Source organism: Muntiacus reevesi, chromosome 6 (genome assembly GCF_963930625.1).
Source record: "Muntiacus reevesi chromosome 6, mMunRee1.1, whole genome shotgun sequence".
Lineage (NCBI taxonomy): Eukaryota > Metazoa > Chordata > Mammalia > Artiodactyla > Cervidae > Muntiacus > Muntiacus reevesi.
The window spans coordinates 19,576,192-19,601,249 of NC_089254.1; the positions used below are offsets into that span (position 1 = coordinate 19,576,192).

Consider the following 25,058-nt stretch of genomic DNA (forward strand, 5'->3'; position numbering starts at 1 on the left):
TCTAAAAATGTTGACATAAAGAGATTTTTTTTTTTAATATATTGAGATTATCTTATTTTTTTCTTTTAAACAGAACTCATTTTTTACCTGGTTGGATAAAAATTTAGATCTGATATGGTGTTAATGTTCATAAGTGAAAATGAACTGTAATTTTATTTTCTCGAACCGCCTTTATTGAGGTTTATATGCTGTAATTGCTTCATGGAAATAATTTTAGCAGTTTTTCTTTTTTCCTCCTTTCTAGATATATTAGTATACAATAGAGGATATACATGGTAAAACTCACATATAAAACGTTTTGGACCTGGTACTTTATAGAAGAAAAATTTTTGCTTTTTAAGGGGCCTTGTTTACTTAACATGTATTGGTCAATTAAGAATTTCTATTTCTTCTTTTGTTAATTTTAATATTTTACATTTTTCTAGAAATATAATTTTACTTTGAATTTCAAGTTTATTGACATTTATTTAGAATACATTTTAAAAAATATATTTATGTTATTCTGTACTTAGATTACTTTTACGAATTATGTCTTATTTCCTAGAACTAAGAACTGCATACTCCTCCAAGTTCCTGTCAACTCTCACTGTCTTTGATTCTAAGATTTAAAAACCATAGTCTTGCTGAGGTACATCCAAATACATGTCAAATCAATTTACTGTTCTTCATGAATTATGATACCCCCCTGATTAGGACCTGGATATGTTAGTATTAGGGCTTCCGTGGTAGCTCAGCTGGTAAAGAGTCCACCTGCAATGCAGGAGACCCTGGTTTGATTCCTGGGTCAGGAAGATCCCCTGGAAACGGGACAGGCTGCCCACTCCAGTATTCATGGGCTTCCCCGGTGGCTCAGCTGGTGAAGAATCTGCCTGCAGTGCCATCGACCTGGGTTGGGAAGATCCCCTGGAGGAGGGCATGGCAACCCACTCCAGTATTCTTGCCTGGAGAATCCCAATGGAACAGAGGAGCCTGGTGGGCTACAGTCCATGAGGCCACAAGGACGCAGACACCACTGAGCGACTAAGCACAGTACATGTTAGTACTGACGCTGGTAGAGGTCGGGATGATCACTGTGGTTTAGATGGCGAGTTCAGCACTTCGATAGCCTAGGTTCAGATGCCAGTTCAACACCGATTACAAAAGTGACTGTGGACAAATTTCTTATCCCACCTCTATCTCAGTGTCTGTCTCGTGAAAAGGGAGATGAGACTTCCCTGATGGTCCAGTAGTTAAGACTCCACCCTTTTACTTCAGGGGACGTGGGTTTAATCCCTGGTTAGGGAAGTTCCACATGCTGCTCGGTGAGGCCAAAAAAAAGGGGGGAGGGGAGCTGATAATAGTAGCATCCCTCTGATATGATTGTTGCACGACTGGGTTGGCAATGCTTGTAAAAGCACTTAAACAGTACACGGCACACACAAAATACTGTCTTCGTTTACGATTTAAAGTCAAATCTGAAGCTACTAATTTGTGAAAGTGAAAGTTAGTTGCACAGTCGTGTCCGACTCTTTTCGATTCCATGGACTACAGCCTGTCCCGCTCCTCTGTCAATGGAATTCTCCAGGCAAGAGTACTGCAGTGGGTTGCCATTTCCTTCTCCAATCCTAATTTGTATCTTGTTTTATTTTTCTTTTATTTACAATTTAAGAAACACTTTCCAATCATTCTATATTATTCTAAAACTTTTAGTAACTTTTAAATGTTATCAAATCCTCTCATATCATCTATTGATATATCATTTTTACTCTTTTAATCTTGAAGATGAGCCTATTATTGCTTACATATAGCAATGCAGATGTATCATATATTTAATTACAAAAGATTTAGGAATAGAAATTTTTTTAAATCCTGAAATGATACTGATATTTATAAACCAAGACATGACCAAATGCCAAGATTATACCATGTTCCCAACATAGTAGATTAAATTAATGTTAAAATCAATAGACACGTTTCCAAAGAAGACATAGATGGCCAATGGTTACATGAAAAGATGCTCAACATCGTTAATCATCAAGAAAATACAAATCAAAACCACAATGAGATATCATCTCATATAATGCAGAATGCATTCTCTGTCAGAATGTATATTATCAGGAAGACAACAAATAAGTAGCATTTGGCTTCCCCGGTGGCTCAGTGTTGAAGAACCTGCCTGTCAATGCAGGAGATATCAGGGTTGGATCCCTGATGGGAGAAGATCCCTCATGCCGTGGAGCAATTAAGCCCATGTGTGACAGCTTCTGAGTCTGTGATTTACAGCCCTGAAGCTGCAACTGCTGAGCCCATGTGCTGCAACCACTGAAGCCGGTGTACCCTAGACCTGTGATCTGCAACAAAAGAAGCCCCTATGATGAGAAGCCCATGCCCTGCAACTAGAGAGAGGTTCCTGCTCATCACAACTAGAGAAAAGCCTAGAAAAGCACAACAACAAAGACCCAGCACAGCCAAAAATAAATAAGTAAATAAGTAAAAGCAATTTTTAAAAAATAATGAGCATTGGTAAGGCTGTGAAGAAAAGGGAACTCTTGTGCCCTGTTAATGGGAATGTAAATTGTTACAGTCACTGTGGAAAACAGCATAGAGATTCCTCAAAAAATTTAAGGTGGAACTACCATAGAATACAGCAATTCCACTTCTGGGTATTTTTCCAAAGAAGGGAAAAAAACACTAACTCAAAAAATATATGCATACTTATGTTGACTGCGACATTATTTGCTGTACTCAAGCTATCAAAGCAACCTAAGTGTTGAAAGACGAATGGATAAAGAAGATATGGTATATATGCTTACAATGAAATACTGCTCAGCCATAAAAATGAATGAAATCTGGTCATTTGCAACAACATGTATGGGCCTAGAAGTTATTATGCTAAGTGAAATAATAAGACAGAAATACTGTATAATTTCACTTATATGTAGAATATTCTAAAAAATGAACAAATAGAACAAAAGAACAAATTCATAAATACAGAGAACAAACAGGTGTTTGCCAGAGGGAATAGGGTTTAGGGGGATGAGTGAAATCGTGAGGTAGGTGAAGAGTTACCAACAAAATGAGTCATGGGGATGAAATGTACAGTAAGAGGAATATAATCAATTCTATTGTTATATCTTTGATGGTGACAGATGATAACTAGACATGTCATGGTGATCATGTGTAACATATAGAAATATTGAGTCACAGTGTTGTGTACCAAAAACTAACAGTCATGTAGATCAATTATACTTCAGTTAAAAGAAAATGTTCATCACAGCACTGTTTATAATAGCCAGGACATGGAAGCAACCTAGATGCCCATCAGTAGAAGAATGGATAAGGAAGCTGTGGTACATATACACCATGGAATATTACTCAGCCATTAAAAAGAATTCATTTGAATCAGTTCTAATGAGATGGATGAAACTGGAGCCCATTATACAGAGTGAAGTAAGCCAGAAAGATAAAGAACATTACAGTATACTAACACATATATACGGAATTTAGATAGATGGTAACGATAACCCTATATGCAAAACAGAAAAAGAGACACAGATGTACAGAACAGACTTTTGGACTCTGTGGGAGAAGGCAAGGGTGGGATGTTTTGAGAGAACAGCACTGAAACATGTATATTATCTAGGGTGAAACAGATCATCAGCCCAGGTTGGATAAATGAGACAAGTGCTCGGGCCTGGTGCGCTGGGAAGACCCAGAGGGATAGGGTGGAGAGGGAAGTGGGAGGGGGGATCGGGATGGGGAATCGGGATGGGGAATACATGTAAATCCATGACTGATTCATGTCAATGTATAACAAAAACCACTACAATATTGTAAAGTAATTAGCCTCCAACTAATAAAAATAAATGAAATAAAAATACATAGACACTGGAAAGAAATGCATCAAAATGCTAGTGATGGTTATCTCTATGGGGTGGGGATTATGGGTTCTTGTTAATCTCTTTGTATTTATGTATTTCTTGTAACATTATAAAGAAAGCAATAAATGTCATTTTAAAAGTTTAATGTTCAAATGATTCTTAATATTATGTGTCAAATATATAAGAATTGATAAGAAAGTTTTGAAGAAAATAGTGAGGACCTACCATAGCAGAAATTAAAGGAAAATATAATTATTGTGATAAAAGAAGCATGCTGCAATGAATATATAAATCAGTAGATGGAATAGAAAGCTTAGAAGTAAGAATTTCATGTATGATATATATTATATTTCAAATCAATACATAGACATGAGTAGACATTATTTGATCTAGAAATCCCACTTTTGAAATCTATTCTACAGAAATAGTGACACATGCATAGAGAATAGTACATATGGAAGGTTGTTTATTGACATGTTATTTAAATGGATGCTTTTGAAAGTAACTGCTGCTGCTGCTGTCACTTCAGTTGTGTCCGACTCTGTGTGACCCCATAGATGGCAGCCCACCAGGCTCCCCCGTCCCTGGGATTCTCCAGGCAAGAACACTGGAGTGGGTTGCCATTTCCTTCTCCAATGCATGAAAGTGAAAAGTGAAAGTGAAGTCGCTCAGTCGTGTCCGACTTTTCGCGACACCATGGACTGCAGCCTACCAGGCTCCTCCATCCATGGGATTTTCCAGGCAAGAGTACTGGAGTGGGTTGCCATTGCCTCAACGTTGAAAGTAACTATAAGTATATAATTGGGAAATGGTATATTAATACAATGGAATACAAAGCATTTACTATTTTTAATAAGGTTCTATGTATCCTTACCTGAAATGATGTTTATAATTTGTTAATAATTTTTCAAGCAAGCTACATATGAATATAGACTCCATTTTGGTTGAAATATGTATGTGAATATATGTGTTTGTATGTGAATACTAATATGCATTTATTGAGAGTTCACTATCTGCCAAGAATTTTTTCAAGTTTATCTATATTAACTTATTTACTCCACACAGCAATCCTACCATTTGGTACCCCCATTTTAGAGATAAGAAAACTGAGGTGCCACAGGTTACACAGCTCAGATTGACTGAGCAGGGAACTGAACCCAGGACAGCTGAGTCCAAACTGTGCTTTTAACCACTGACTACATAGAGATGGGTGGATGGGTAGATGAACAGAGATGGATAGACAGAAAGTCATAAAGATGATTCATGGATATGTCTGTAACAATGAAAAACTTGAAAAAATTGTGCATCAGATAAATGTGCCCTCTACAAAGTGGACTTCAATGGGCCAGATGGGCATTCACTTCTTAAGTAATACAATGTTTGTCAAAATAGAGAGTAAAAAAGGTGTGATTATGGGTGAGTGTGACTCTCATAAATTTTTAAATAAAAATAAAAGATAAAATTATATTCTCAAAGACTCTAAAATGACACATGATTTGTTCATGCATTACAAATCAGGGTTTCTCAAAGGTGAGGACAGGACTTTTGAAAATTCTACATTGTTTTCAGCTCCACCTGCCCAGTGAAAAGATCTATGTATTAATATTAGAGATGATAAAACAAACTACATATCAAGATGTAGAGTTTCATTTCATGATCTTATTTTTGATTAAAATGTTATCAGAACTTATCCTTAGGTTGTGTAATTAGGGATTATTTTAATCTCATTCATAATTGGTACTTTCAAAATTGTCTTCAATGAACATATGTAACTATTATAATCAGAAAAAGCACAATAAAAATAGTAGAAAAAACAAAAGAACTCTGCCATCTTTTTATAAGACCTCCAAGTGTCCCAGTGCCCCACGATTTCTTTGGTGAGGGAAATTGTCTTCCATTTTTCCTCTGTGGGCCTCAGCAAGAAGCATGAGTTCCAAGTGTCCAGTGAACAGTTATTGAATGACTTATTTTTTTTTCCATTTATTTTTATTAGTTGGAGGCTAATCACTTTACAATATTGTAGTGGGTTTTGTCATACACTGACATGAATCACCCATGGAGTTACATGTATTCCCCATCCCGATCCCCCCTCCCACCTCCCTCTCTACCCAGTCCCCCTGGGTATTCCCAGTGCACCAGGCCTGAGCACTTGTCTCATGCATCCCACCTGGGCTGGTGATCTGTTTCACCCTAGATAATATACATGTTTTGATGCTGTTCTCTCGAAACATCCCACCCTCGTCTTCTCCCACAGAGTCCAAAAGTCTGTTCTGTACACCTGTGTCTCTTTTTCTGTTTTGCATATAGGGTTATCGTTACCATCTTTCTAAACTCCATATATATGCGTTAGTATACTGTATTGGTCTTTATCTTTCTGGCTTACTTCACTCTGTATAATGGGCTCCAGTTTCATCCATCTCATTAGAACTGACTCAAATGAATTCTTTTTAATGGCTGAGTAATATTCCATGGTGTACCATGGTGTACCACAGCTTCCTTATTCATTCATCTGCTGATGGGCATCTAGGTTGCTTCCATGTCCTGGCTATTATAAACAGCGCTGCAATGAACATTGGGGTGCACGTGTCTCTTTCAGATCTGGCTTCCTCGGTGTGTATGCCCAGAAGTGGGATTGCTGGGTCATGTGGCAGTTCTATTTCCAGTTTTTTAAGAAATTTCCACACTGTTCTCCATAGCGGCTGTACTAGTTTGCATTTCCACCAACAGTGTAAGAGGGTTCCCTTTTCTCCACACCCTCTCCAGCATTTATTGCTTATAGACTTTTGGATAGCAGCCATTCTGACTGGCGTGTAATGGTAGTGGTTTTGATTTGCATTTCTCTGATAATGAGTGATGTTGAGCATCTTTTCATGTCTTTGTTAGCCGTCTGTATGTCTTCTCTGGAGAAATGAAATGATTTATTTTGAATCTTGTTCATTTCAGGAGAGAGACTGGGTGACATGGAAGAGGTGAAGCTCCCTTTGCCTGGTTTGGAATACAATGTTTTCTGAAATATATAAGATAAAACATCTAACAAAAATCCTTCCAATCAATTTCAGTGGTTCATAGAACCCTGTGATTATAGGGAAACCTCAAAATATTGAAATAAAGGAAAATCTAAGAGTAAAAGGACTACCAGTCAGATTGCTCAATTTAAACTCATATAAACAGATTCTGAGTCAAGAAGAGAATTAGCTAAAGGAAGTGACTTCTGGTCAGTGAGAAGGGTATAGTCAAGCGTTAAATCTTTTCAGCAATCTACTCTTTGGTTTAGGTGAGTTAATTAACCCTACTTTTGCAAGTACCTGTACAAGAAAACGTTGATCTGATCATGTCTGATTTCTATTATTCTCTATGATCACAGTTCTGACATTCAAATGCCCTAAATAATTGTTGACGTATCTCAAAAATCTTAGGTTATTTCTCCCAAGATGGTAAACTCAGGGTTACAAACTGTAGCATTGAGCCATGAACATGCCTTTATAGTTATAGTATTATGTGCAATTTTAAACTGACTAACTGGTAAAAGATAAAGTCTTAGATACTGACTGATCTAAAAAAAAGAAAGAAAGGTGAATTTTTTAAGAGTTCTACTTTGTCTTATATGGACAGGAGAGATGGAAATACACTTCCTTAGAGTGCATTTTCACTTTTAATAATCACCTGCTTTAGAAAAGCACTGGGGTTTAGAATCCAGGCTGATTATTAACTATGTTCTTTGACTGTGTTCATGAGGTTTTGACATACTTTACCTCTTTCAGTCTTCACAACACTCACATCTTCTGACTCCAGGTTCCATGCTTAAACCCTGAACTCATTTGGTAAATCAAACATGCTAGTACAGTTTAGCCGGATTGCCTATAAAAGAGATATATTCTTAATTATGTTCTTTTATTATTTAGTCAAAGGAAAACAAAAAATAAGATGAAGCATTTTCCTCTACTGTAAAAAAAAGTATATACATCCTGTCATTCACATATGTTTAATTTCAACAACTCTGTGGTCATGCATCAGTAATGGAAATAAAATTAGCTGCCTCTCAACTCTAAGATTTTTTGATTTGGAGAATGAAGGCCACTTGAAGACAACTTTTTGGTTTTTTTTTTTACTAGCTCATCCCAGTGAATTGCACAGTGAATTAATTGTATTATTTAACATTGCTATTTATTTTACAGATTAAACTATGTATCATTTCCCCTTGGGCATTAACATTCTAGAAGAACAAGGACCTTGAATTCAACCAAGGCACCATACCTCAAATCTTAAGACTCTTAGTAAAACATGAGAAACAAACAAAAAAAAAACTTATTCACCTTGGTAGTTTTTATCTGAACTGAGAGAGGATTGATACATTGATCAAAAAAAATGTAATTTAATCCAAAATCAGTTATTTAACCACACATTTTCAGCATGTGTTACCATAAGGTCAGATGATCAAATAATGAAATATTTGTCTCTGAGTGAGCCTACAGTCTTGTGAGAGAAAACTTGATTCAGAGTGTGGTAGTTGCTATAATGTAAGAGCATACCAAAAGCATTAGGAAAAGAGAGTTTGCTGAATTTTAGAGATGCCAAGGATATAATGATAATGAAGGTGTATATCTTCAATTAAACCTGAAAGAAATGGTGAAACTTCAATTGATGGGTAGTGGAAGAAGGGCAATAGCATGAAGAGGAGAAAATAATCACTTTTAAGAACCTAGGTTATGAGAGAGAGAAAGACAAAGAGAAAATAAAGACTTGGAAAAGAAACTGACATCCGGTTTTAGAGACCTATTTTTGTACAGGAAATGGACAGTTCTTATCTGAACTAGACTTAGAAACATTATTCTTACAGGATTGGATTTGGAGAAGTGAATTAACCATTCATCAGTCTCAGCTGGGTTTATGCCAGGCACTATTGCAGGCTTATATTTACTTATCCATTTAATGGGCTTCCATGGTGGCTCAGGGGTAAAGAATCCGCCTCCTAATGCAGGAGATGTGGGTTTGATCCCTGGGTTGGAAGGATCCCCTGAGGGAGGGCTGGGCAAACCACTCCAGTATTCTTGTCTGGAAATCCCATAGACAGAGGAGCCTGGCAGTCTAGTCCATGGGGTTGCAAACAACAACCCATTTAATAATTACAACAATTTTACAAGGATTTCTGTCTGTATTCCCATTTCACAGACAAGAAAAATGAGACACGAGGGCGTAAAGATTGAGACATGACTTAGTGACTGAACAACAACAATGCAAAAAGCCCACAATAAACAAGAATATCAAAATCTTAAGCAAAGGAAGATCAGTATATTTTTCCTTTGTTTCAGCATTCAATATGGTCCCATCTAGCACTGTTAACAATTCTGTCCTTATTTTAAACTTTGCTATTTTTATCATAATTTTTTGCATTAATCTTGATTTTAAAAAACACTGCCTTAAAATATTATTTATCTTGATTATTGAATATTTTTGGTGCAGTTGTAAATTTTGCATCCCACGCAGGTACCTCACTTGCTGTGTGCTAAGTTGCTTCAGTCATGTCTGACTCTTTGTGACCCTATGGACTGTAGCCCACCAGGCTCCTCTGTCCATAGGATTCTCCAGGCGAGAATACTGGAGTGGGTTGCCAGGCCCTCCTCCAGGAGATCTTCCAGATCCCAGGATTGAACCCACTGCTCTTATGTCTCCTTCATTGGCAAGTGGGTTTTCTACCACTAGCACCACCTGGGAAGCCCACCCTAGTGCCTGCATAAGCAAGAGGGAATTTCACTTATCCATCAAAGTTCCTTTTTATTTCTTCAATAAAAAGAAATTATCTCCTTTCATTTTTATTTACTCATTAAGAGGAATTCCTCCACTAGAAGGAAAGGAATTATCACTAAAACTGAAACTGAACTTAAGTGATAACTCTGATTTTTAAATTGTCTTAATTCTAGATCACCAGTTTTCATATTTTTTTCCCCTAGAGGAAGGAAGAGAACAAATGATTTTAACTTTACAGATAAGAAAACCAAGACATGTAACGGCTCAGTGACAAAGCTAAACTTCCTAGTGCTAAACGAGACACATGAGATCAGAAGTTCTCTTCGACAAGTCTGAAGAAAAAAAAAAATACAACGTGTACTTACATGAACAAATCTTGGCCATATAATTTGTCTTGAAAGAATAAGGTTTGGTAAGGAACATGTGCTTTTGAATTAGACACAGTGAGCTTGAATTCTCCTTTGGCCACTCACTAGCTCCATGATCTTTAGTTGCCTCATTTATAAAAAATGAGAAGTTGCCTTCTCTTATCTACCTAACATTGTGTTAGGGGAAAAAAAAAAAAAAAACGTAGCTGATAGTTTTTAGCAATTAGGATCTCAATCTGTGACAGAGGGCACATACAAAACAGAAAAATTCATATTATTAATTTTTTAGAGGTTACATATATTAGTAAAACGACAGAGGAACCAAAAGGGATAGTGCAGCTAAGGGTACAGTTGCTTGAATCCAAAGGAGAGAAAAAGTCAGTTATTTGTCTTTAAAAGTACAGGGACTTTTGGTAGAGGAAGTCGATGAAATAAATACTCTGACCTTACTCACCTCTTCCTCTGATTTTCAAGCAACCTCTAAGCCAGAAGACACTGAGGCCCAATTGCTCTAGGCCATGCAGTCTGGTCTTAGAGGAAGGCTACAAGGTGCAAAAGGATGGAGAAGGAGTTTAGAGGAGCAAAAGAAAGCTTACCACTGCGTAATGTGCATACGTGCTCAGTCGTTCAATCTTGTCCAACTTTTTGCAACCCCATGGACTCCAGCATGCAAGGCTTCCCTGTCCATCACCAACTCCGGGGCCTACTCAAAGTCATGTCCATCGCATCAGTGATGCCATCCAGCCATCTCATCCTCTGTTGTCCCCTTCTCCTCCTGCCCCCAATCCCTCCCAGCATCAGGGTCTTTTCCAATGAGTCAACTCCTCACATCAGGTGGCCAAAGTATTGGAGTTTCAGCTTCAACATCAGTCCTTTCAGTGAATATTCAGGACTGATTTCCTTTAGGATTGACTGGTTGGATCTCCTTGTGAGAGAGTCAATTCCTAGGCAGTTTGATAAGAAGTCCAGGGGTCTTATTCAATTATTCTCCTCTGGAGGCCAAGAATCCCAGCATCGTTTGTGGTTCAGCAACAACCTTTCATCTTGGGGGCTCATCCAGGATTCTTCAGGACAAGGTAAGGATGCTTGGGGCCCTAGTTCTTTGTTCTCCTACTGAACACGTTTTCTGCTGTACTTTACTAACTCTACGGGGTGCTTCTGTGAATGAATGACATGCCCGGCACGAAGCAAGTGAGGAGCCCTGCTCTGTGGTTCCGCGGTGACCTCATACAGCTTATGGCAGAAACCTGTCAGGGGTTTATACCGACCTGCCAATGCCAAGAGGCACCCAATGTCTCCTTCGGGGACCAGCTAGAAATGGGCAAAGCGTGTGAACTGAACTTTCCTTTCTCAAACTTTCTGGTCTCTTTGACCATTTCATAACTCCTTGGGAATTAGGATACTAACCTATCTGTCAGATCATAGACTTTCAAGGGACTTGTGATCTATGCTGTTACTGTGTACTGTTACCTAGGTCCCAGACTTGGATTGGTAGTCAGGAAGTCCCTAGCCTTGCTAGGAATCGAAAGTCCACAAGCTGGATGGAGCTCTAGCTCCAGGAGCATCTCTGAGGTTAAAGGTTACGTATATTGGAAGTGCAATGGGTTTCTACCTCTGGAACACTAGCTTTTAGTGTTCCAGAGGAGGTTTCAAGAGGCTTTTGTCCCAACTCCATGTATATTCTTTCTGTGGAATTTGTGGGAATGAACTGGAAGGACTGGCCCTAATAACTCAAGGACAAAATCACTTTTTCCTCACTGGCCAGCCCTTCACCATCTCTTTTGCTATTGCTTATACTGGTGTGGTGACGCTTGGAAGGAACATCTCAGTTTTACGTTCGCACTGGTCTTACTGTGGCCAGGAATATACTCAGGGTCGTGCACATGCACTCAGGTGACGAATGTTCCCCCCAGCGGTCTCAGCTTGGGAGGCATTCCGGAAGGTTATTTTGATTGCACCCGGGTTGGCATCAGAGGCAAGCAAGGTTTAATGGTGAGGAAGTGGACATTAGTCCAGGACGCCATCTGGTCTACCCCTGCTGCATCTCCACCCCGCCTTAGTGGTAGAACCAGGAGGAACGAGTACGGCGCCTGTGTCGGTAAGGGACGGACTAAGTTCAACCATGGAAGGAAAACTTCGGTGTAAAGTCTGTCTACATCCCCATCTAGAGCAGCGAGGGATGCCTCTGGTAGAAAGATGGTGCTGGTCGCTTTTTTCTCTCTCATAGATGGGCGCTAACAATGCCAGCCTCACTCCTTTGACACACCTGATCTTCCTATGTGATACTGCATGGCCATGGTATCCATTGGAGGACGGCGAACGGTGGCCGGTTGGAGGGTCTCTTAATTGTAATACTGTCTTACAATTAGACTGATTCTGTAGAAAACAAGGAAAATGGGTGGAAGTAGCATATGTGTTGCTCTTTTTCTCTCTGCGAGGTATGCCAGACTTCTGTCCTAAGGATATAGATTTGGGTGTGAAACCTTCAGCTCCTTTCTGTCCTCCTATTTTGCTCCCTTACCTGGGGCTCCAAACTGAGCAAACTGAAAGTCAGGGAACCATCCCCAGGAAGGGTTGCTTTGGTCTCGGTAAAAACCCAAACTGAGAGTCAAATGGTCCAAGTAGAGGTCCAAACAACCCCTGTCTCAGTACAACTTCAGATTACTCTGGTTTCCATAGAAACTCAGACAATCGAAGTAAGAGAAGCTCAGACAGCAAAAACTAACGGTGAAATACAGAATGAGATGGAGGACAGGAGACAAAGAGAGAAAGAAAAGCAAGTTTCTCCAATCTATTCCTGGGATCATATGTGCAGAGCAGCCAGAGAGGCTGAGAAACAGCCACACAAGCTGTTGCCTCTTCATGAAGCACCCACCAGGAGAAATAATCAATCTATGAGAGTTAATAAGCCCTTTTCTTATGAAGAAATAGAAAGAATCGAGGATCTGGGAGACTATTTAGAGGACCCAGAAAAATATATTAGAGCAGCTTTTAAAGGCATTACTCTGCTTTATGACCTTACTTGGAAGGCTGTGATATGTATCTTGGGACAAATACTGACTCCCGACTCAAAAAGTCGAGTTTGGGGGAACGCTGTTGCTTATGGAGATGAGTGGCTTGGTAATGAATCAGTAAGGAAGAGGGAGAATGAGATAGCCGCCCTCCCCACTGGGAATCAGGTGGTCCCAACTATAGTGAAAGAGGAAACAGAACAGGCTCTGTCTTGAAAGCAGAACTCCATCTTGGGCCAGACTGTGGACTTTGAGCTATATGCTCAGTATCTATGGAAACGATATATCAACTGGAAAACCAGCCCCCCTCCCACCCCGAAGGAAGAGCCCCAGGGCTCTTACCTAGACTCTCAGTCGCCTAAAAGAATACCCTAATTACCTGTGTAACAAAATAAACCATACATTCTATTATGCTTATTGGTGTATGACCACAAACCTATTGATAATTGTCCACTGTTAACTATATAGGCTTAAGGCATATGATTGCAGGTTAACTTTAATTGTATCTTTTTCCTTTGTTCAGACTAGTTTCAGGGAACCTTATACACTTAGGGTATATAAAGTTTTCACAAAAGCCAGTCGGGGTCCTTGGCTAAGAGAAGACTCTGCCTTGGGCCCGCAGGTGTCCACTATCTGCATTGTCCTTCTGAGTGAGATTGTTTCCCAGAACGCGTGGCTACAACAATAGAACCAGACTGGGACTATAACAAGGCTAAAGGAAGATGGGATCAGTCGTTTTGTCAGATGTATTCTTGAAGGACTCAGACAAGTGTGCGCTAAGGCTTTAAGCTATGCCATAGTGACAAACAGAACAGGAGGAGAAAGAAGCTTCTGGTAAATTCCTAGATAGACTGAGAGATGCCCTTCTCAGATTCACTGAGATTGATCCTGAAAGTGAAGCGGGAAGAGTGATCTTAAAAGATAGATTGCTCACTCACTTACAGATCCATATATCTGCTGTAAACTATTAAAACGGGTGCATTGACCAAATCTTTAGATAATCTGTTGCAACTGGCTCAAACAGCCTATTATGGTAGGGAATATGAGGAAAAGAAAGGCAGAAAAAGACAAAGGAGCAGGCGGAAGCCCTTGTAATGGCTGTCAGAACCGTTCTTAAACAGCCTGAGAAAAATGCCAAGAGGGACCCAGGTGAAAAGGGATGGGCTTGCTATTACTGTGGAAAGGAGGGGCACCTCAAGCGGGATTGCCCTCAGGCATCTAAGCCGCCCCTGGCTCCATGTCTGGTCTGCAAAGGACCACACTGGAGAAGAGACTGCCCCGAGAGGTGCAGGTTTCAGGGGTCGGACTCTCAAGACAATCAGGACTGAAGGTGCCTGGGGGTCCCTACACAAGCTCCCGTCCTAATTACACCTGAGGAACGCTGGGTAGTAACAATTGTGGGGGGCCAATCCATCGATTTCCTTTTAGATATCGGGGCAAATTACTCTGTGCTTAACGAAGCCCCTGGCCCACTTTCTTCCTGATCCGCTTCCATAGTGGACTGTCTGCGCAGCCCACTGCCCAGTCCACTTTGCCTATTTGGGCAAAGTTTGTCACGGGATCTACAAAACTTTAATAGCTCCGAAGCAGTGGTGCTATAATATGTAGATGATATTTTGCTCTGTGCTGAGATAGAGGAAGCTTGCTCACAAGCCTCAGAGGATTTCTTAAACTTTCTGGCAGGCTGCAGTTACAAGGCATCAAGAGAAAAGGCTCAGCTTTGTCAACAATCTGTTAGATATCTGGGCCTAATCGTATCAGAAGGGACTAGGGCCATAGGCCCCGAGAGAATTAAACCTATACTAAATCATCCCCTACTTATGACTTTAAGACAACTGAGAGGATTTTTAGGAATCACAGGCTGCTGCTGCATTTGGATTCTGGGTTATGGGGAACTTACCCGGTCTTTATATAAACTTATATCTGAGACCCAGCAGGCCCAAACCGACAAACTGGTTTGGTTTCCAGATAATCAAAGGCTTTTAAGCCTCTTCAGACTTTCCTCCTGAAAGCTCCCGCTCTGAGCTTGCCCACAGGGTCAGAATTTAATTTGTCACTGAAAGAAAAGGTATGGCCTTGGGTGTTTTGACACAACCCTGAGGGCCTCACCAGCAACCTATTGCTTATCTAAGTAGAGAATTAGACCTAATTTCACTAGGTTGCATTGTCTAAGTGTAATTGGGGTAATGGTTTTATTAACACCTGAGGCCTTAAATATAATTAGGGATAAAATCTTACTGTACTGACTTCTCATGATGTGAGTGGAATCTTAAATTCTAAGGTTAATACTTGGATGACAGACAGTAGGCTTCTTAAATATCAGTCATTGTTGTTAGAAGATCCAATAACTAAACTTTAAAGTTTGTGGAAATTTAAATCCTGCCACTTTCCTTCCTGAGAAGGAAAATGAGACACCTGATCACGATTGCTTCCAATTTCTAACTAAACTATGCAGCTTGGGAAGATCTAATGGATACCCCGTTAGACAATCCTGACATGGAAATATTTACAGATGGCAGTTCTTATGTTAGGGATGGGAAGCGTAAAGCAGGTTATGCCGCCATGCTGAGGGCTGAACAGGTTTTAGAAGCAAAATCTGCCCCCCCCACACCCCAGAACCAGTGCTCAGTTAGCAGAACCTGTGGCTCTGATCCGAGCTCTAGAGTTAAGCAAAGGGCAGAGGGCAGAGGATATATATCTACACTGATTCTAAGTACACTTGCATACTTTGACTTTACATGCTCTTGCTGCAATATGGAAAGAAAGACAGTTTAAAATGGCAACAGGAGAACCTATTAAGCATTTCAGAGAGATCAAAAGACTTTTAACTGCTATATATTGTCCTAAAGAAGTAGCTGTTATGCATTGCAAAGGGCATAGCCGGGATGGGAGTAAAGTAGCAGAAGGTAGTCAGCTGGTGGACTGTCAAGCCAGAAAAGCAGCATTTTGCAAAACCCCTTCACAGCAGACACCCTTGATCTGGACAGGTCCTGTGGAACAGGAAAAACCACAACATACTGAGGAAGAATTAGAAAGATATGAGAAAAGAGGAGCAAAGATTATTGATAAAGGATGGTTACAGTCGGAGGATGGATGATTAATAATTCCTGAAAATGCTCAATGGAAAAGTTTTCCTAAAGCCTTAGGAATAACTGATTATGTAACTCAGCTCTCAGCTTTTCAACAGGCATTAATGGAACTTCCGGAGGTGACTCCTGACCCAGCCTCTGAGTCAAGCAAACCTCTACTTGAGCCAGGAGCCGAGGTCCTGATAAAAACATTGGGATCTGGGGGCCAATCTCTCGAACCCCTCTGGGAAGGCCCTAATTACCAGGTTATCCTTTCTTCTTCCACAGCTGTCAGAGTGGCAGGAATTGATTCGTGGGTGCATCACACTCGAGTTAGGAGGTGGCACCCTGACCAGAACCAAGCAATGTCATTTTATGTCTTTACTTTCTAGGCTCTGACTTTGTACTTTTCAGATGGGCCTGATAATCTATGTGAGCCTACTTCTGCTGACTCCAAAAGTCCTGAGTCTGCCATTGACCCTCAAGACAATGCCTTCCTGTCCTGGGCTCACTCCTACAATGCATTTCATAATCGGAGCAGAGTGCTCCCCTCTTCATCAGTGAAAGGCTTCCCGTGGTGGTCATCTCCACTTCAAGGAAAGGATTCTCTTCAACTCTGTAATGACATCTAACAATCCTAAGATGGACTGATGTAACTATGGACATAATGTGACTTTTAATTTTGATTTTAACTTAGTTTAATGACTATTTTGCCTTACATCTATAACTGTAAAACAGGGTTTGTTTCTAACCGTCTGAAAGTTTTTAAGTTACAAATGGTTGTCCAAGCTCCTACGAGTGCCACAGCCTTCTGCAACTATTACTTGGGGACCCTGGAACAGAGACCCTCAATATGAGGGTTAGGAGAATATGTTGTCTGAGCAATTTAGGGACCATGCTCCTAAATAGCAGAAGCAGTTATGGAATGAAAACAATGCCCCTTTCCCTTGGTAACATAATTCTCCTAAAAGAAAAGGGGGGAATGAGAGAGTCATTTCCTAGGCAGGTTGATAAGAAGTCTGGGGGTCCCCAAGGAGAGAGGGGTCTGGAATTCTCAAGGAGGAGGAAAGGACAAACTTATTTCCCTCTACATTCCTTACGAGTATATAACAATAATGTAGCCTGCTTGAGGACAGTTTCTAGGAAAAACCTTCCGGCTCATCCTGTAACCTTATAATGTAAATTATGGGAGTGGGTCTAGTGAGGTCTTTACAACCTGCAGACATTCTTTTGATTCACTGTAATAACTAATTAAAAAGTATATAACTCCATTACTAACACTAGGGAGGGGGCACTCTTTCTGCCCCCTTCTGATGTCTATGTCAGAAGACTTCTCTATCTCTTTTATACTTTAATAAAAGTTTATTACACAAAAGTTCTGAGTGATCAAGTCTCATCTCTGGCCCCGTATTGAATTCTTCTCCTCTGTGGCCAAGAATCCTGGCATCTTTTGTGGTTCAGCAACCTTTCACTTGCAGTCCAAGAGACTCTCAAGAGTCTTCTCCAACACCACAGTTCAAAAGCATCAATTCTTTGGTGCTTAGCATTCTTTATAGTGCAACTCTCACATCCGTACATGACTACTGGAGAAACCATAGCTTTGACTAGATGGATTTTGTTGGAAAAGTAATGTCTCTGCTTTTTGATATGCTGTCTAGGTTGGTCATAGCTTTTCTTCCAAGGAGCAAGCATCTTAATTTCATGGCTGCAGTCACCATCTGCAGTGATTTTGCAGCCCAAGAAAATAAAGCCTCTCACTGTTTCCACTGTTTCCCCATCTATTTGCCATGAATTGATAGGACCAGATGCCATGATCTTAGTTTTCTGAATGTTGAGTTTTAAGCCAGCTTTTTCACTCTCCTCTTTCACTTTCATCAAGAAGCTCTTTAGTTCTTCACTTTCTGCCATAAGGGTAGTGTCATCTGTGTATCTGAGGCTATTGATACTTCTCCTGGCAATCTTGATTCCAGCTTGTGCTTAATTCAGCCTGGCATTTCACATGATGTATTCTGGATATAAGTTAAATAAGCAGGGTGACAATATATAGCTTTGATATACTCCTTTCCCTATTTGGAACCAGTCTGTTGTTCCATGTCTAGTTCTAACTGTTGCTTCCTGACCTGCATACAGATTTCTCAGGAGGCAGGTCAGGTGGTCTGGTATTCCCATCTCCTGAATTATTTTCCACAGTTTGTTGTGATCCACGTAGTCAAAGGCTTTGGCGTAGTCAATAAAGCAAAAGTAGATGTTTTCCTGGAACTCTCTTGCTTTTTTGATGATCCAGCAGATGTTGGCAATTTGCTTTCTGGTTCCTCTGCCTTTTCTAAATCCAGCTTGAACATCTGGAAGCAACAACACAAGAGAAGACTCTAACATGGACATCACCAGATGGTCAATACCAAAGTCAGATTGATTATATTCTTTGAAGCCAAAGATGGAGAAGCTCTATACAGTCAGCAAAAACAAGATCAGAAGCTGAATGTGGAACAGACCATGAACTCCTTATTGCCAAATCCAGACTGAAATTGAAGAAGGTAGGGTAAACCACTAGACCGTTCAGGTATGACCTAAATCAAATCCCTTACGATTATATAGTGGAAGTGACAAATAGATTCAAGGGATTAGATCTGATAGACAGAGTGCCTGAAGACCTATGGCCAGAGGTTCGTGACATTGTACAGGTGGCAGTGATCAAGACCATCCCCAAGAAGAAGAAATGCAAAAAGACCAAATGGCTGCCTGAGGAGGCCTTACAAATAGCTGTGAAAAGAAAAGCAAAAGGCAAAGTAGAAGAGGAAGGATATACCCACCATCTGAATGCAGAGTTCCAAAGAATAGCAAGGAGAGATAAGAGAGGCTTCCTCAGTCATCAGTGCAAAGAAATAGAGGGAAACAACAGAATGGGAAAGACTAGAGATCTCTTCAAGAAAACTAGAGATACCAAGGGAACTTTTCATGCAAAGATGGGCTCAATAAAGGACAGAAACAGTATGGACCTAACAGAACCAGAAGATATTAAGAAGAGGGGTGGCAAGAACACACAGAACTATAAAAAAAAAATCTTCATGACCCAGATAACCATGATGGTGTGATCACTCACCTAGAGCCATACATTCTGGAATGCAAAGTCAAGTGGGCCTTAGGAAGCATCACTATGAACAAAGCTAGTGGAGAGGATGGAATTCCACATTAGTTATTTCAAATCCTAAAAGATAATAGTGTGAAAGTGCTGCACTCGATATGCCAGCAAATCTGGAAAACTCAGCAGTGGCCACAGGACTGGAAAAGAAAGGCAATGCCAAAGAACATTCAAACAGACACAGGTACTTGTGCATTTAATTTAAATAACAGTCTTTACGGTGAAAACTATTATTTTCCCATTTTGTACATGAGGAACCTGAGGCTTGCTGTAGTTAGTAAGTTGCTAAAGCCTCAGAACCAAGAATGGTTGGTTGCAAGAAATGTTACGGTGAAAACTATTATTTTCCCATTTTGTACATGAGGAACCTGAGGCTTGCTGTAGTTAGTAAGTTGCTAAAGCCTCAGAACCAAGAATGGTTGGTTGCAAGAAATGTTGTTTGCAACACTGTGTTAGCAAAATATAGACAAAATTTAAATACCTATGAACTTGAACAGATTATAAATTACAGTACATTTATAAGATGGAATATCATATGTCAGTAAAAAGAAGAGGCGCTATGAGTACTGGGTATTGATATTTTGATATGTTGTTACAGATAGTGTGTATGTTACCATTTCTGTTAGAAAATAAAATTACTATGCTATCTATATTCTTGTAGATGAAAGAATATCAAATATGTCTGGAAAAATACACAAGAAACTGGTAACAGCTGCCTCTGGTGAAAGCTGAAATAGAGATACATTTTTATTGCTCACCTATACTTCTGAATTTTTTACCATGGTCATGTAATACCTATTTCAAAACAAATTAATTAAGGAAAAATCAAGTTGTATGTAATTCGTGACCTCCAGAGAAGCCTGTAATTTGGAAAACAGTGACAGAAAATGTACATGCATAGAAACTAGCTTTCTTCCTCTGCATCCTGAGCAATTTGCTTTCTCAATAACAATAAAATCAGTTGCCACATCAGCTTCAGTTAAATGAATGCAAAATAAGGAGTAAACTTCCATCTATATTTCACAGTGCTTTGCCCATGCTACAGAAGCAAACTCTGTAGGGAAGACAATAAGATCAGCACCCTGAAGCATTTGTAAGAGGTAACTCACACGGTAAGCTGAGTATCTAACACCAGTCACAAACAGCCCAGCTTGAGAATACCCCAAGAGGATTGCTGCATTTTTTTTTTTTTCTCCAAAACTTTTCTTGGTAAAGGAAGCAGATGGCAAAGAGGTTAATCACAGCTCCCTGAACCCCTGAAGACTTATAGAGGTCTGTCCCCCGGGTAAGACCGCTATCCTTCCAGGTTTTCATTCTTTCCGAGAAAACTGACAAGCTGTTTCTCATGGCAGTTTCAAATCGGGACGACCAAGACAGAGAGAAACTGTGGCCAGCGGGGATGGAGGGACTGGCAGATAAAGGATGGAGTTGATGATTAATCGTTACCTGGATAGCCTTTTTTTTTTTTTTTTTTTCCTTTAACGATGCACTAACCAGTTTTAATTGTTGATCTCCTCCATTGTTGCCAGGGAAAATGTCCTTCCTGGGAGGACGTATTTCCTGGAGTTTCAGTAAGTTCCCTCATGATCTCTACGATTTCTGAGATTCTGATTCCCCTCGGGCTGCAGGAAAGGGCGCAGGAGGTTGGTATAGGATGCTGCGCTTCGGCTGAGAAGGGATTGCCTCCTGGCTAGTAACGCCGGCCTGGGCACTTGGCCCCTCCCGTTTGGGGGCCCCGCCCCCGATCATCCCCGCCCCGCCCCCCGTCCCGTCCTGCGGAGCAAACCCTATAAAACCGCTGCGACCTGGGTCCTTCCAGTCGGTCTGAGTTCAGTCCGACTCCCAGGTCACTGAGATCCCACGTCCGCTCCCCGGAACATCGCGTGCCCGAGTCATGGCCCAAGGTCTGTACCACGAGGAGTTCGCCCGCGCGGGCAAGCGGCCGGGGCTGCAGGTCTGGAGAATTGAGAAGCTGGAGCTGGTGCCGGTGCCCGAGAGCGCGTATGGCGATTTCTACGTCGGGGATGCCTACCTGGTGCTCCACACGACGCAGGCCAGCCGGGGCTTCACCTACCGCCTGCACTTCTGGCTGGGTAAGGGACCGCGGGGCCGGCTCGGGGAGGGGCGAGGCCGCCGGGGGATTGAGAGTGGCGGGCTGGGGGAAGGCAGCGCTAGCTGGACCCTCCTGGAGAGCCATCGCGCCGGTTGCGCCCCGGGGGGCGCCCCCTCCAACTTTAGGGTTGGGCACCTTCCACTCGCGAGAGTCCGCGCCTGCAAACGCCGCAGCGAACGCAGGGCGCGGCGAAGTGGGGGAGCAGTCTTACCTCCATCGCTTTGACCTTTGTCGAGTCCACCTCCCAGGTTTTGCAGCTGGTTCCTCTAGCTTCTCCCCCTTTCACCTTCCAGTCTCCAAACTCCCGCTTCCTCCCAGGACGGCTGCCAGCCGCGCCCGGGGGCTGGCCAAGTTAGGCTCACCTTCCGACAAGTTCAGTCCTGGATTCCCCGTCAGCGAGGAGATGAAGTCAAACAAGTTTGTGGGCATTCGCCGCGGCCGCGGGAAGTCCCTTAAAAATTATATATATATATGTATAGCCTTGGACTCAGCTTAGCGTTTTCTAGTAATTGCAACGATTAAGTAAGTTCTTGGCTGCTTTAAAAATCACATTCCAAGCCTGCACCGCGCTGCTTGCATCTTTGGTGAACAGAAATTAATTCCTCTTGATTAGGATGCTGGACGCCTTATCAATACAAAGTAAATAACTTTCTATGGCAGATTTTGTATTTAGATGAGTCGCTTTATAATGATTATTTTTATATTTGTTACTTATGTGTTTGAGCAACACAGGTTGGAACAAAACAGCTCCTTCATCGGTAGTAATTATTTTGGGCTTCACCCGCGCCCGGCTCTGAGCACACTGGGCCTTGTGTGTTCTACTTTTTCCACCTTCTACTTTTACTCGTAAACATCCTGAATGTCTAACTTCTCCCTCTGAGATCCTCTGCCAGTGGGCACACCCCATCTAACAACACACTGATTATCTGAGCCGTATTGCCTCCGTTGAGAATCAGCTTGCCTCCCCTAGACTGTGTTTATTTTTAGTTTTATTCATTATGGGGAAAACACACAAAACCACACACATACACATTTTGAAGTCCCTGAAAGTCATTTTTCCTTTCTAACATTTGAAGATTTTGAGAAGCAAGATGGTAGAGAACATTGAGAAGTGATGTTCTCAGTATTAGCCACCACCTGGAGCAAACACTACAAATGAGAAATTCATACAGGGAGACAGGACTGTCTCATTATAACATTTATTTGATACTAAAATTTTGTGCCTGCTTGAGGAGGCTGAGATCCAAACTCATTGTGGTTTTCCAGTGTAATGTCACTATTCCTTTTACCACAAACAATGATCTGTTTATGTTTTATACGAAGAATCACCCCACTGAAATCTTAATGTATAACTTATGTTCATGAATGAATGATGCCACATAGAATAGTAATGCCTTCACCTTGGTCTTTCTGTTCAGTACTTAGTTCTGCAATGAGTAAAAGTGTCTGAAATGCCACATTTGTCATTTTGGTGAACTAAAATGAGAAAGTCATATCTTGCTGCAGACAATAATTAAATTTGACTTTGTCAAAGGAATCAAAGTGAGCTTTAAACACTATTGTTTTGTTTTGTTTTGTTTTTTTGGCCACCCAGGTTAGCTTGTGGGGCCTTAGTTCCCCAGCCAGGGATCGAACCTGGGGCTATGGCAGTGAAAGCACCAAGTCCTAACCACTGGACTGTCAGGGAAGCCCCACAATTGTTTTAATTCCATAGGTAAACCCTACAAAACACAATGCTTAGAGAGCTTTTCTGGGTAAGAAAGAACTTATACAATTGTTTTAATTCTGTAGCTTCTTTCTTATCTAGATAAGTTCTTTAGGCACCGTGTTTCATAGGGATAACAGATTCAAGTTAACTTTTACGCTGAATGAATGAATCAGATTTCAGAAAGGGAAGAGAAACTAAACTGATTTAGTTCATCAGTTTCAAAAAATGTAATGGAAATGCTTTGGGCAGAAACATTTTATGATCTTAAAGATCTATTAACACTAAACTTAATAGTGCATTAATTAATAGGTTAATTCAGTAACTTTCAATGTGTCCAGCACTGTGTAAGGCATTTTTGCATACGAATACCTTAAGAAACTTCCCTGAAAATTTACAATCTCAATGATGCAATAAAACAGAAGTGATAGAACACAGGTAAAATGTGATGAGCACCAGGAAAGAGATACAAAGTGCCTGTGGTCACTGGGAAGCAGAAAAGCTTTGATGGAAGAAAAGGCAAATGAGGGGAATTGGGAGGGGTTGTGTGATGGAAACTCATGGGAAATGTGGAAAGTTTAGAGCACAGTAGCAAGCAGGACCTGTAGATATAATTAGACCTAAATTTGGGCTTTCCAAGTGGCACAGTGGTTAAAGAACCCTTGTCAATGCAGTAGACACAGGAGATGGGGGTTCGATCTCTGGGTTGGGAAGATCCCCTGGAGGAGAAAATGACAACCCACTCCAGTATTCTTGCCTGGGAAATCCCCTGGACAGAGGAGCCTGACAGGCTACTGTCCATGGAGTAGCAAAGAGTCTGATACAACTGAGGACAAGCACACCATTAGACCTAAATTTGGGTGAATTCATGAGGTTTATTCAGAAAAGCAGATTGAGGGAAAGTTCCAAGAGGGGAGCTGAAAGTTCAAGGGAAGAGAAAGTCTGACTAAAGGAAGTCAGTTGAGAGGAAGATGAAGGAGAATAGAGTTAAAATCAGCCTGCAATGAGAAGGGGCATAGCCTAGAAATGAAGAAACAGGCCAGCTGAGAGGAGGAAAAGGGAAACAGGAAGAAGTGGGACCCAAAACAGGAGAACAGAAGATAAGTTATCTTCCCTGGTCTCTCCCTCAGTGTCTTTCCATAATACCCTTGCATATCTCAAATCTTTTAATTTGATTATTTTTTTGTTTTATTTCCTTTACAAAGTAAGCATTTGTTGCATGTAATTTAAAGTTGTTGCACTGGTTCTTCCTGAAAAAAAGATTTCAGTTTTGCACCTAGCAGTTTAAATGCATCTACCAACTAGTCTGTGCTGGGTTCAATTTCAAGGCACTGTGAATCCAAAAAACTGGGTGACACTATACAACATACAACACAAAGAACTTATACCCAGGCTGGGGAGGATGCTGAGAAACTGGAGTTTCATACGTTGATTGTAGTGGGGGTGGAATATAAAATGTACAACCATTATGGAAAAGACTTTGGCAGTGTCTTATAAAACAGAACATGCAACTACCATGTGATCCAGTAGTTGCATTCATGGGCATTTAATCCAGAGAAATTTCATATTCATGCAAAAACCAGTACATTAACGTCACAGCAGCTTTATTTGAATGGACAAAGATTTCAGTCAGCCCACATAACTTTCGACAGGTTACTGCTTAAACAAATGGCACATCTATACCAAGGACTACTGCTCAACAACAAAAAGGAACAAACTTGTTTTTAAGTGAATTTTTATTGGAGTATAGTTGCTTTACAATGTTATGTTAATTTCTACTGTACAGCAAAGTGGATCAACTATGCATGCATATATATACACATGCTCTTTCTTTTGGATTTCCTTCCCATTTAAGTCACCACCCAGCTCTGAGCAGAGTTCCCTGAGCTATCCAGCGCGTTCTCATTAGTAATCTATTGTATTCATAGTGTCAGTAGTGTATACACGTCAACCCCAATCTCCCAATTCATCCCACTCTCCGTCCCCACTTGGCGTCCATACACTTGTTCTCTATGGCTCTGTCTCTATTTCTGTTTTGCAAATAAGATC

At 40.8% G+C, this 25,058-nt stretch overlaps 1 protein-coding gene and 1 long non-coding RNA gene across 2 annotated transcripts in view; one reads left to right on the plus strand and one right to left on the minus strand.

Annotated features, from left to right (window-relative positions):
- Nucleotides 1–6,695: 6,695 nt before the first annotated feature.
- On the minus strand, nt 6,696–21,613 carry LOC136170770 (uncharacterized). The gene is made up of 4 exons (XR_010663679.1): nt 21,516–21,613; nt 10,570–18,394; nt 7,613–7,718; nt 6,696–6,867 (listed from the first exon to the last, which is right to left on the minus strand). It is a non-coding gene; the product is annotated as an uncharacterized lncRNA (long non-coding RNA).
- Nucleotides 20,988–25,058, plus strand: part of SCIN (scinderin) — an 80,956-nt gene continuing 76,885 nt past the window's right edge. Inside the window, exon 1 of the mRNA XM_065939250.1 lies at nt 20,988–21,284. Within this exon, the coding sequence (XP_065795322.1) occupies nt 21,086–21,284 (199 nt within the window). The 5' untranslated portion in view covers nt 20,988–21,085. The remainder of the gene's footprint in view (nt 21,285–25,058) is intronic.